The following is a 13170-nucleotide window of genomic DNA, read 5'->3' on the forward strand; positions in this document are numbered from 1 at the left end:
TGCCTAGTAATGGGCGACAAAGACCCATAGTTGGTTAAATAATGAGTAATAAACACTCATAACAAGGGTTTACAGCACTCACAAACGGCCAAAAAAGATTTCCATAAGTTGAAAAAATGTACCTGCGCCTAGAGAGATAAGCCAGCTCCCCCCCCCCCACCTACCCCCCTTCCTTGCCTTTCCCCCCCACCCTCCTACTCCCCCCGGTTCCCCTATCAGGATAAGCATACAGAGCAACGGGCTCTTAAATACAGCATATGCACACCCACACCCGGTCAAAATGTATTTCTCAAATATTGTGAGATTGAAGTTCCTCTCTGACAAAAAAAAGAGAAATAACGAGGGAATGAGAGTCTGGAGATAAACATTGGTTGTGATTTTCCTTTCTGCGCTTACCTGTGTCTAGAAATGTAACCCAGTAGTCTATATAGTGCACTGCAGTGAAATGTGTAGATGAAATGGAACAGGTCATTAAACCCCAAGCTCTCTCCTCCCCCCCCCTCCCCCCCCCTACCCCCCCCCCCACCCAGCCCGCCTACTCCACATCCACTCCCCCCTCCCTTCTCCCCCTCCCCCCCCCCACCACTCCTCCTCATCCCCCCTACCCCCCATCACCCCCCACCCAGCCTGCCCTACTTCACAGCCTTTCCTCCCCTCCCTCCACTCCCCCCCTTCCCCACCCCCTCCCCCCCCCCCCTTCCCCCCCCTCACACCCCCCCCTCCCCCCCAACCTCACCATCCCCCCCCAACCTCCTGCCCCCCCCCCGACTAACACACCGAAGAGAGAACCGCTCTCATTAAAGGTACCCATGATCTCCCCTAGCTTACCAAGAGGAATAATGAGGGAATGAGTGTCTGGAGATACACACTGCTGTGTATTTTCCTTTTTTCTTATGCCTTTGCCTAACAATGTAATCCAGTAATCTGTATATTTGTACTGCAATGAAAAGTGTCGATGTAAATAAGACGGATCATTAAACCCAAAGCTCTCTTCTCCCCCCTCTCCAACCCCTCACTCCCCTTCCCCCCCCACCATTCCCCACCCAGCCCGCCTACTCCACATCCTCTCCCCCCTCCCTTCTCCCCCTCCCCTTACCCCCACACCCTGCCCCCTTCCCTCCACACATACACCCTACCCCCCCCCCTGCCCAGATAAAGCACAGTAGAAAACCTACACACGCGCTTGGTACCCGAAATCTCACTCCATCGTGGCAATGGCTAAGACAGAGTGAAACAGACGTCTGATAAGTACTTTAAACACAGGTGCCTAGTAATGCAAACCTATAAAGGATATATCACTACGAAGGGAACTGCGAGGAGGTCATGGGAGATATCCCTGATCTCCTCTGCACCCTAACGTCCCATTCACCTGCCCCACCCTCCTCCTTCCCCTCCCCTCCCCCCTCACACCCACCCCCACTTCCCCCCCCCCTCCCCCTCCCTCCCCACCCAACCGTCTCACCTCCCCCACCCTTCCCTGTCCCCCCCCCCCACCTCCACAAAGCTCCTCAAACTAGAGAACACAAATCTCTCCCCAAGGCCATACCCAACCTCAATACCCCCCTTCCCCCCCCTCCTCCTCACCCCCACCTGCCAACCTTTAAGAGGAGGGTGCCGGACCTCCAATCCAGGAAGTCTTCCACGATCGACGTCACGGAAGGATCTCCCGGGGACTCCCCCTTCAACCCCTGGACACGAAGGTGCCACAGGGGAAAACAAATGGGCCCTCAGAAAGCCCACTTCTTACTTTCCTCTTGTGTGCCCCCCCCCTTCCCCCTTTCCTCCCCCCGTCCAACTCCCTCCCACCCAACCCCTCCCGAGCTCCCCAGGACACAATGACTCACGAACCAAGCTGCACCCCAACCAAACCCCCCCCCCCCCTCCAATAATAAACAAACCAACCCCCGTCATGGGATAAATACGGGGTCCAGGCCTCTCAATCCTGGAAGCACGACCCCACAATAATGTCATCAATTAAAATCACTTCCCTAAATGTTAAAGGACTCAACTCAACTAAAAAACGTAAGTTAGCACTCCAGGAACTTAAAAAACTCCGGAGTGATATCATATGCTTACAAGAGACACATTTCAACTCTAATGATCCCCCAAACACATTCAAGCAGACCTTTCCCCAGGCCTACTACGCCTCCTCCCAGGTTAAAAAAAGAGGAGTAGCCATTCTAATAAGGAACAGTGTTTCATTTGCCCTCTCCAAGATTAACCGAGACCCAGATGGCCGATACCTGCACATACAAGGTTCCCTCTCTGGAAACCCTATTTCTATAATAAATATATACGCCCCAAACGAAAATCAAGTTCAATTTATCCAAGTCCTGCTAGACTCCCTTGATCAATCAGCTTTAGCTTCGTTGCTCATAGTTGGCGATTTCAACATGGCCCTATCCCCTGATCAGGATAGAACCACCCAACCGTCCACCCAATATGTAGCCCAGACCCAACAAAAAGCGACGAAACTTAGAGAGGTCTTAAAAAGTTTCTCCCTCACAGATATTTGGAGGGCCCAGCACGTCGGCCAGAGGGACTATACGTTCTTCTCGGCCCCGCACCAATCATACTCGCGGATCGACTATTTCATAGGTTCCACAAATGTCCTCCAGGCGTCCTCCCACTCCAATATAGGACCAATAACGTGGTCTGACCATGCCCCGATAGATTTGACCCTAACTCTCCCGTTTGTGAAACACACCTCCTATAATTGGAAACTTAATGATACCTTACTGAACGACCCCCAAACAGTAGATACGATTCGACACAAACTAAATATGTTCTTTGAACAAAACAAAGGTTCAGTCCCCCTAGCGTCAACACTGTGGGAAGCCCACAAAGCTCAAATCAGAGGGGATCTAATCTCCCTAGCATCTTATAAAAAAAAGCAGAAACTAAAATTGCAAAAAGAGCTAACTGAAAAAATAACTACCTTGGAACACCAGCATAAAAAGTCACCTTCCAAGAAACTACTCAGAATACTTGAAAAAACTAGGACCGAACTAAGACAGTCCCAATTAGAGGAGGTGGAGAGAAAACTTAAATGGTCCAACCAGAAGTTTTATGACAAAGGCAACAAAGCTGATAAACTATTAGCATCAAAACTTCGGGGCATAAAAACAAGGGGCCAAATTCCTAGAATCCACACTAAAGGAGGCCACACCACTTATATCGAAAAAGAAATAGCCCAAGAATTTGCAAAATATTATACAGATCTCTACAATCTCCACCCCCCCAACCAAGACCCAGTAGACGTAGACTATATCTCGCAATTTTTAGCAAGATGTAATCTACCATCTCTCACGGAAGAGGAACTCAAAGCCCTAAATGGTAAGATCAACCAGGAGGAATTGGCACAAGCCATAAGCACCCTTAAGATAGCCAAAACCCCTGGTCCAGACGGTTTCTCAAACGCCTATTATAAAAAATTTAGCATGCCGCTCTCCCCCTTTCTACTCGATATGTTCAACTCTTTCCTAGAAGGAGCCCCGATCCCAGGCACAATTACAGCTGCCAACCTAGCAATTATACACAAGGAAGGAAGGGACCCGCTGCAATGCGGTAGCTACAGACCAATCTCCCTGCTTAACACAGACCTGAAACTCTTTAGCAAGATCCTAGCAAACCGGTTAAATCCTATTCTCCCCAGACTAATTCATATAGACCAAGTGGGATTTGTGTCAGGAAGACAGGCCTCTGACAACACCCGCAAGATTATTAATATCATTGACCACGTGCATCTCAACAAACTCCAAGCCATGATCCTCAGTCTAGATGCCGAGAAGGCCTTTGATCGGATCAAATGGACCTTCCTAGACAAAACCCTGCTCAAATTCGGCTTCTCAGGCCCGTTTCTAGAGGGGGTCAGAGCACTCTACCAGAACCCCACGGCATACTTAAAATTACCGGGAGGACAATCCAGTCCGATCCACATTAGAAACGGAACCAGACAGGGCTGCCCCCTATCCCCCTTGCTATTCGCAATATCAATAGAACCACTGGCGGCCCAAGTTAGAGCAGACCCGAACATCACAGGTGTAACTATAGCTGACAAAAACTACAAAATATCCCTTTTCGCGGACGACGTCATTCTGACCCTAGCTAACCCTCATATCTCCCTGCCCAATCTCCACAAATTATTAGATGAATTTAGTCAGGCCTCAGACTACAAGATAAACAGGGACAAATCTGAGGCACTGAATATATCCCTCCCCGAAGCCACATGGAAACTTCTCCAATCAAACTACAAGTATAGATGGAACTTGTCCCATATAAAATACCTAGGAATAAAAATCACTAAAAAGTACTCCATGCTATATAAAACAAACTATCCCCCCCTATTTAGTCAAATCAAGAGAGACCTAGAGACATGGAATACATACCAGATCTCCTGGTTCGGCAGAATCGTCTCCGCTAAAATGAATATCCTTCCCCGACTGTTATACTATTTCCAAACCCTTCCAATCCCAATACCGTTAGCCGACCTAAAAGATATTCAAAAGCAAATAATGCAATTTATATGGAAGTATCGGAAACCCCGAGTCCCGAGGTCAGTGATCTTAGCAGCTAAAACGAGGGGTGGACTAGGAGTACCAGATGTGGTCAGATATTACCACGCGACCCAGCTCAGACAAGCAGTAGTCTGGAACAGCCCCCCGAGTACAACCTGCTGGTTAGAAATGGAGGCTAGCTATATATCCCCTCTCCCCCTCCCTATATTGCTATGGTCCCCAGAATATAAAGGAAAACCTCCCGAGAAATTTGAGTTAGGAGCAATGAAATGCACGTGGTCTATCTGGTCCAAAAACAGAGGGAAATATGGCCTAACTACTCCCCCTCCCAACTCACCCCCATACTTGGGAACCCTGAATTCCCTCCGGGATGCACCCAAGCCCAAATCGGTCTATTTCAGGACCTTCATATTAGCACGGTAGCGGATCTGCTGGAGAACAATGAAGCTCTGTCCTTCCAGGAGCTCAAAAACAAATTAGCGGCCCCCCACCTCCCCATTTTTGCATTTCTACAGCTACGACACTTTCTCAGAGCTCTGTCCGCGTCCTCAAAATTCCCCCCCATAACCAAATTTGAGTCCCTCTGCCAAGTGAGAGAATATCAGAAGGGACTAATTACGTCAATTTACAGAATAATCGAAAATTCCCTCCCCTCGCCCACACATGCCTATATGCAAAAATGGTGTATAGACCTGGGCGTACCCCTAGACCTCGAGGAGTGGGAGGACATCTGGGAGGCAGCCCCCAAATCTTCAATCTGCACAGTAACAAAAGAAAACATATACAAAATACTATTTCAATGGTTCCTGACCCCGAGTAGATTGAGCCAGATCTTCCCCGGCGTATCGGACCTGTGCTGGAGGGGATGTGGACAGAAAGGGGACATGGCCCACATATGGTGGACATGCCCCGAAATCCAGAAATTCTGGACTAGAATCCAGAGCTTGCTGGACGAGACCCTGGGCCTGGAGGTCCCGCTGGACCCTCTGACATACGTGCTGGGCAGCCCAATGGAGGACATCCCGGCCCCCGAAGCCAGACTGATGTCGGCCATACTCACGGCCGCGAGATGTACAGTTGCAGCAGCCTGGAAACAACTGAAAGCACCCTCACGAAGGACAGTAGTAAACAGAATAAACCTAGTCATGAGTATGGAAAGGCTAACAGCAATGCTCAGGCAAAAAATGCCACAAGTCCACAACACCTGGGAACCATGGATAAGTCTAGGAATCTCGACACCAGACTAGACCCAATTACAAAAAATAACCCATCTCCCCTCACTTACCCCCCGGCACTGATAATAAGAGAGGAACTCTCTATCGCCTCCCCCCCCCCTCCTCCGACCCTCCCCGAAACTTGCCCCCCCCCCCAACCCATCTTTTGTCGTTCCCATCTATCCCCCCCCAACCTGAGTCTCCCCCTTCCCATCTCTTTTTTGACACAAAACTGAGAAAAGGCTTTATTGAGACTGTCTCCATAGAACACAACCAAGTCAACTTAATCCTATCCGATTGTTAAATACTGTACTGATTGTAACCCCTGAATGTACCAACTTTTATCTGTCTCCAATAAAGGAAAAAAGATTGTTAAAAAAAAAAAAAATATAAAGTATACAAAATTAACATTTATACATTGTAGATAACTGCTTCTTCAGACAAAGTCTGGATGGTCATATCCTATAGTACATTGCAAAATGAAAAAATCCTAATTACAGTAGTTACTATAATGCAGAAGAATTATTATTTATTGCATTAAAGTGGAACTGGTGCAATGTTTCCCAACCTGAGTGGACGAGGAAATGTAGGGGATTATTCTATATCTGATGCAGCCAATCCAGCCATTTTCAGCCAAAATTCCCCATTGACTTCAATAAGGAACTTAGTCCGATAACAGTCCCAGTGGACACGTCAGCGCATGTATGATAAACCTCTTAGAAGGGGGCTCAGAGTGAAAGGAGGGTTTCTCACACATACAAACACACACGTTGTTGCGTTTTTATTCTTTACTTCTTGAATTCCTTGTTTCATAGCAAATTGTAGGATCCAGGGAAAAGATGGACAGTGGCAAAGAGAAAGGAGGGTATAGAGCAGTGCTTCTCAACCAGTGTGCTGCAAAACTTTTTTTAATTTATGACTTTTCAAGTATGCTTATTCATGGCCAAGTGTAAACAGCCCATAAACTCGGCTAGACCGATGAGTGGGAGCTGGCGAGTTTGTTGTCTTCCTGGGGCTCGAGTTTGGCACATTGTGAATCGAGTAGACAGATTGTAGGGATGGGCTAGGACTGACACAGTAGTCTTGGTACACGTTGGAACCAATGACAACGTTATAGAAAGATGGAGTGTCCTAAAAAATAATTTCATGGATCTATGCTGGAAGCTTAAGGCAAAGACCTCCAAGGTAGTATTTTCTGAAATACTACCAGTGCCATGCGCTACCGCAGGGAGACAGTCAGAGATTAGGGAGGTTAATGCATGGCTAAGAAATTGGTGCAGGAAGGAGGGGTTTGGGTTTTTAGAGCACTGGAACTCCTTTTCTGAGAGGTGCCATCTATATTCTAGGGACAGATTGCACCTCAATGAAGAGGGATCTTCTGTGCTAGGGGGGAGAATGTTAAAAAGGTTGGGGGAGATTTTAAACTAAGATGGAGGGGGAGGGAGAATAATCAGATTATGAACTAAATAGAGTAGATGGGGATGGGAAAATAGCTAGGGGTCATGGAGGCAGAATGGGGCAAGTGGGAGTTTGGCAAGCAGGGAGACACCCATATTAAATACAGATAATACTTCTAAAGACTAAACCCAATTGGAGTATAGAGGTAGGAGCAGATAAGATAATAGTACAAACTGAAAAAAACACATAAAACGCATGCTTGCTAATGCAAGAAGCCTGACAGATAAAATGGGTGGGTTTGAGTTAATAACTACAAGGGGCAGTATGCTAACATAGCATTACTGAAACATGGCGAGTTAGGGTTTTCCACACTTACAAGCATTAAATGCAAAAAAGGGAAAGACTCAACTGTGTTGAAGATGAAATGAGTCTGCTTATCTCGTATAGGTCCCCATATCAACAAAATCACCCAAAACCATCATCAAGCTCAAGTGTCACATTAATATTAGCATAAACTTTTTTTCAAGTTTATTTGGTTACAGTAATTAGGTACATATAAAAAAACATTCCATACATTTAGAAAAGATGTGTAAGTTTTATTTTTCAACCTAAATCCTTCACCCCAATTTTAAATTTCCTAGCCAGAGTCAGAGTTTGAATCCCGAGTGAGGTGAAACAGGTGTGCAAGTTTCTTTACCCCGTTGCCTCTGCTCAGTTAGCAGTATCGGTGCTGAATGAGAATTTGGTCCCAATTCCATGCTATAGGCTAAAAATCCATACAAACCAATCAATCTAGTGTACCGCAAAGTGAAAAATATTTTCCAACTGTGTGGCGCACACCAAAAGGTTGAGAAACACTGGTATAGAGTCACAAAAAGACAGAGAAAGAGGGACACAAAAAAGGTGAAAGAAAAGTCATTATCCTGCATCAATAACCCAATGAATATACACCAATAAGTGGAATCCTTATTCTATTACATAGTATTGTTTGGGGACCCAACCTTTGCTCATCTTTCTTTGTGTTTCAAATACAGAAGGGAAGTCCCAAAGGCAAACCAATAGCTGATGGAGGGAGGGTGGAGGCAATGTAAAAAGATTGAAACCCACTGCTGGAAGGTTTGTGACTTCTACACTTTAGTTCTCATGAGTTCCTCAGGACCATCAAGCAGTGAATATACAGTATGCTATATTTTGCTTTTGTCAGGTCTTCTTTTGCACTGTTGACTTTTCTTTTTTTATCTCTGAAACAAGTTGGCACACAAACGGTTTGTAAGATTCCTGTTTTCTTAAACCCTGACCTGTTTATTACTCAATTTTCCTGTTAAGGATGCAGTCCAAATGTATCTGGGAAAACAAATATTTTAACAACTGTCAATGTTATTTGCTTACTTGGGGGGGGGCGGTGAGAAATCATGTTTATGTGCTTATTTGTTTCCTGCGAAAAATAAATAGGGTTTCCTTTTTACCTCATCCTGTGTAATTTCAATGTTATCTGCTTGGTTAATCAGGTCAGCATGAATTCACTTTTACACAATACGGAGAAAAGTGTGAATTAACATGTTGCTTGGATATGCAAGAATTTAATTTTTTTTTTATTGGAAGCGAGGTCAAATCTAAAAATCATCCAGGGCATTTGTTTGCCGAGCAGAAAAAAAACCACACACACACACACACACACACACACACACACACACAAAGACTGCAATGATATTAGTCAAAAAGATTGTTTTGAAACAACCATAAATATCCAACGTTTTGGTCCAGTGTGGGACATTCCTCGCGGGCCACCACACTACAATCTTTTTGACTACCATCATTGCTGTGCCAAGTTTTCTATTTCCAATTCGGTTTGGGTGAAGCATTTATATATATATATTACTGTTAGACCGCAGATATAGTAGGCGCACGCATGGCTTCGCGCACGCCTGTAAGCCGAGCGAATTGTGGCCTGTGAGCCACAGCAATGGGGAGGCATAGCATCACGTAAGCGGTTCGCACTCATTGGATGAACCGCGCACGTAACCCGGCCGCCAGGTGACCAAATCGAAATGTTTTGTCTGCCCGAGAATCTCACGCACTCTATGGCCTGCCTCATAGAGGTACACCTTTTGTTCGCATCGGGCACAGCCTTATAATTCTTGCACTGGGTTTTTTTTATGACATGGTTATGCTAAGGTGTGCCTACTATCTATCGTATGTATACATTTCTAAATGAATATTATTTACTTATAATATATGTAGATGAATATACATGTGGTGTGCAAACATGTAGTGTGCAAACATCGTTTAATGTGGGGAAAATGAGAACAGACATGTCAAGTCAGAAATACGAGCCGGAGGGTAGGGGGAAGACATCATCGACTTCCAAATGACCACCGTGGGCTGCGCTAACGAAGTTACCCGAGATCAGCAGGGATAAATGAAATGCCACTTGTACAATGGGCACCTCATTCAGATTTCCTTTCAGCACATTTTTGTTTGGCGTTAGGAAGAGGAGCCCCAGACTACAGCAGCTGTAATTAGTGGAAGAAACCACAAAGTAGTGGTGAGTGCAGCTACATCCCATGAACTGTTACACTGCTGTCTCTCATAGACTTACAGTATATTTCTTTCCTGATGAGGATAATGCTGCGACACGCACTGACCCATTCTATTTTTCTTTGGCTGTGATTGGATGGAGGCGGGCATGCATTGACCGTGGATAGAAGATTGATGGTGCACCTTCCATGTGTATACATTTTAGGGCTGCCCTAGGTGTATAAATTATTGTCTGCAACATTATTAGCAAATACAATTAACCCCTTCGATGCCAAAACAGGCAAGTACCACATTGCATAACAATGTCTAAGGAGGTGTCCATGCTACCGAAGACCGCGCGATCACATTGCTTTAATGCATTGATCGCGCCCATAGACTGCATGTGCGCGACAGCAGGAGGGGGCGCGCGAGGAATCAGTTCACCCCGATTCCTCAGCGCGACGGGCAGGTCACGTGAGCGGTTCGCCCAATGAGGGCGAACCAGCTCCATGACGTCAGACACGCCCCTAGACACGCTCCCAACGGTGCGTCTACCTTGTTCACAAAACGCGGATGACGTCACACGCACCTCCGCACAGTCGAAGGCTGTATAAACGCAGCCCAAGACTGCATCCATACACCCTTAGCCCATGCAGAGGTGTGTGCGTCCGTGACGTCATCCACGTGAAGCGGGTACGTTTTCAGGACATGATATAAGCGCCGTCGGGGACGTGTCTGTGACGTCACAGACGTGGTTCGCCCTCATTGGGCGAACCCCTCACGTGATCTGCCCGTCGCGCCAAGAAAGCAGTTTCAACTGATTCCTTGTGCAACGTGCGTCCCTCCTGCTGTCACCCGCGCAGCCTATGGGGGTGATCAATGCCTTAAGGTAATGTGATCGCACCGTGCGTGGACGCCTCCATGTGTTCTTTGGCAGCATGGACGAGCCCTGATGCTGTATATGGTTCTAGGAGAGGCCGCCTTCTGCACGATTATGAAGTGCCAGAGGGGCTGTGTCCCTTTATTGCCGCGAGCCCTCTGGCATTCAAAGTAGTGCCCCGATCTTGTGAATAACCCCAATGTGCGTAACATATGTACGCAAACTGTACACTTGTTCAAATATAAGGTCTTCTGGGCAGATTACTACACCCCAGTGTTTATGTATGCAACGGTGTCTCCCTTTTTCCTTTTCACATTATTATTATTATCCCATGTATTATAGCTTTGACATTATCTCCTGTTCAGCACCAAATACATGGTAGGCCCTACATAAATACACATAACTAGATACAGAGACGCGTATGATGACCAGTATATATACAGATTTAAAAATAAAATATTCCTTTAAACATACCTACAAATACAATTTACAAATTATACATTCATTACAATATCTATATCACACACTTCCATCAACGTACTACCATTATAATAAGAGAGACTTGTTTGAGGGTTTAAATGATGGCCGGTATCTGATGGTCAGTATGTCAGTGGGTGCAACCAATACAGACGCATGTACATGCACATACATGTACATGCACATACAGTACTTTACACACGTGTGTGATAAGGAGGAGGGAGACAGGTGGTAACTGCAATGATTATTATTAATAATAATAAATAATATCACACACCCCCATCCCCCAATCAAAAAAAATGTATACACTGTACATTCACAAAGGATGAATTCAGATGCAGTCAGTCCACAATATTTCCCGTTTCACATCGGATATACCAGTACATACATATTGTCGCGACATGATAAGACAGGCTACGACAGGCTGGGGCTGCATCTCTCACATACATGTACTGTGCACACACACAGGGCGGGTATCAGGAAGTGGCTCACTCACCCATGCCTCCTGGCCGTGCCGCTCCGTGTGTGGGGGGCACACGGTGTATACGCCGCCGTTTCTCGGGGTATATTATCCGCCCTCTGCCGCTCCCGTCCCTCGCAGCCGGTCACGTGATCCCCGGGTGCTACTGATGGTACAGTACTGTATACTATAGGGGGGTTTAACTCGCGCCGCCCGGCCCCCAGCTCACGACTCTCTCCAGCGCTGGCGCGTGACAGCTAGCAGCAAGATCAGGCGCGCGCCAGCTTCCCTTGCTCGCGCTGCCCCCCCTCCCCGCACGCGGCCCGGGGAGGATGCCGCATGCGCAGGGGCAAGTCACAGCAAGCTCGATCTCACAGATCGATGGCCCAGTTCCCCCCCAAAGCTCCCCCCCACCCCACTACTGAGCTCGCGACGCAGCGGCACCTGCGCCTCGGATGAAGCTCCTGGTCCTGCTCCTGGTCCTTATTCCAGGGAGACATGTCAGCACTAGAAACGCAAAAAGTCTTGGAGGCGCAAGCCTCAATTGTATGCACATGCATCCAGCTGCAGAGGCCGTTATACGCCGCCGATTACGTGTGCTCTGCTGTACTCCACGCGGCAATCGTCCCAGACACCCGCGCTTATCGCGATTGCTTTGTTGAATTTCATGGATTCTGTTTCTTTGGCTGCAATGAAATGAATGAATTGCAATGTGTACAGTACTGTGCTACTGTGTCAATTTAAGGTGTTTAAAAACCAGAACAATAAAATGCAATTTTCTGCACGCGCCGCACTCGCGTCTTAAGGCGGGAAGGTTGGAAGACATCCCACATCCTGACATCGGTATTCCGATGAACACAACGCATGAAGTGTTTGTATAACGGCCGCTGCAGCTGAACATCTAAATTCAGGTGTGTAATATTCTAAACACACACGAACATCTAAAGACAAATGTATATAAAACACACACATATCTATCGCTCCCTGTGTGTGTGTGTGTGTGTGTATATATATATATATATATATATTGTATGTATATATTTTTTATCTATTCACATTTTTATTTTGATAAAAACGGTTGGTGTAAGATACAAATGCTTAAATTAATTCGTGACAATTACATATTTTTGGAAAGCACTGCAGTCATATCTGCATCTTTTTTTTTCTTTGTAGTGACCTGCTTATTTAAATGTCAAACAAGTGTAGCATAGTGCCCCTGAACTCAACACTATATGACTGAGTCCCCGGTGGTCACGGCGGAGCGGGCTAAGGCATGTGCGCCACACACCACAGCACAGCCCTCTATGGGGAAGGCCCCAGTAGCTGTGTATGTGGGCGCGCAATGCGCTGTGACGAGTTCGCTGGTAGGGAAAATAAGAATTGTGTCTTCCTGTGCTGCGACACGGTCACATGGCCGCACACAGCCAATGGCAAGGCAGATATGCCCCGTCATGGCCCTGACCCCCCTCGCTCTCCCTAGATCTCCATTACAGACTGCCGATTGTGGCTGTAGTCTCTGCATGCGCCACCATGCCAACAGGTGCGCGTGCAGCAGGGAGGACTGGCGCCATAGCCTAAAGCTTGTATTATAGCGGGCGTGAGCACGACGTTGCACATGGCGCACGCGATTTGTGCCTGTAGGCCAAACGATGACGTGCGCGGCTAGGAGGTGTAGCCATGACATCACAAGGGTAGGCTTCACTGTGG

General features: G+C 46.8%; 1 protein-coding gene across 4 annotated transcripts in view; it reads right to left on the reverse strand.

The window, feature by feature from the left end:
- Positions 1-11767, reverse strand: part of RAP1GDS1 (Rap1 GTPase-GDP dissociation stimulator 1) — a 139597-nt gene extending 127830 nt beyond the window's left edge. For 2 of the 4 annotated variants that reach the window (XM_075609671.1, XM_075609661.1), the window contains exon 1: positions 11500-11767. In XM_075609671.1, the coding sequence (XP_075465786.1) occupies positions 11500-11503 (4 nt within the window). In that variant the 5' untranslated portion in view covers positions 11504-11767. The remainder of the gene's footprint in view (positions 1-11499) is intronic. The other 2 variants (XM_075609685.1, XM_075609678.1) reach the window with 2 other exon arrangements.
- Between the last annotated feature and the right edge of the window lie 1403 nt (positions 11768-13170).

Source organism: Ascaphus truei, chromosome 1 (genome assembly GCF_040206685.1).
Source record: "Ascaphus truei isolate aAscTru1 chromosome 1, aAscTru1.hap1, whole genome shotgun sequence".
In the NCBI taxonomy this organism is placed as follows: Eukaryota; Metazoa; Chordata; class Amphibia; order Anura; family Ascaphidae; genus Ascaphus; species Ascaphus truei.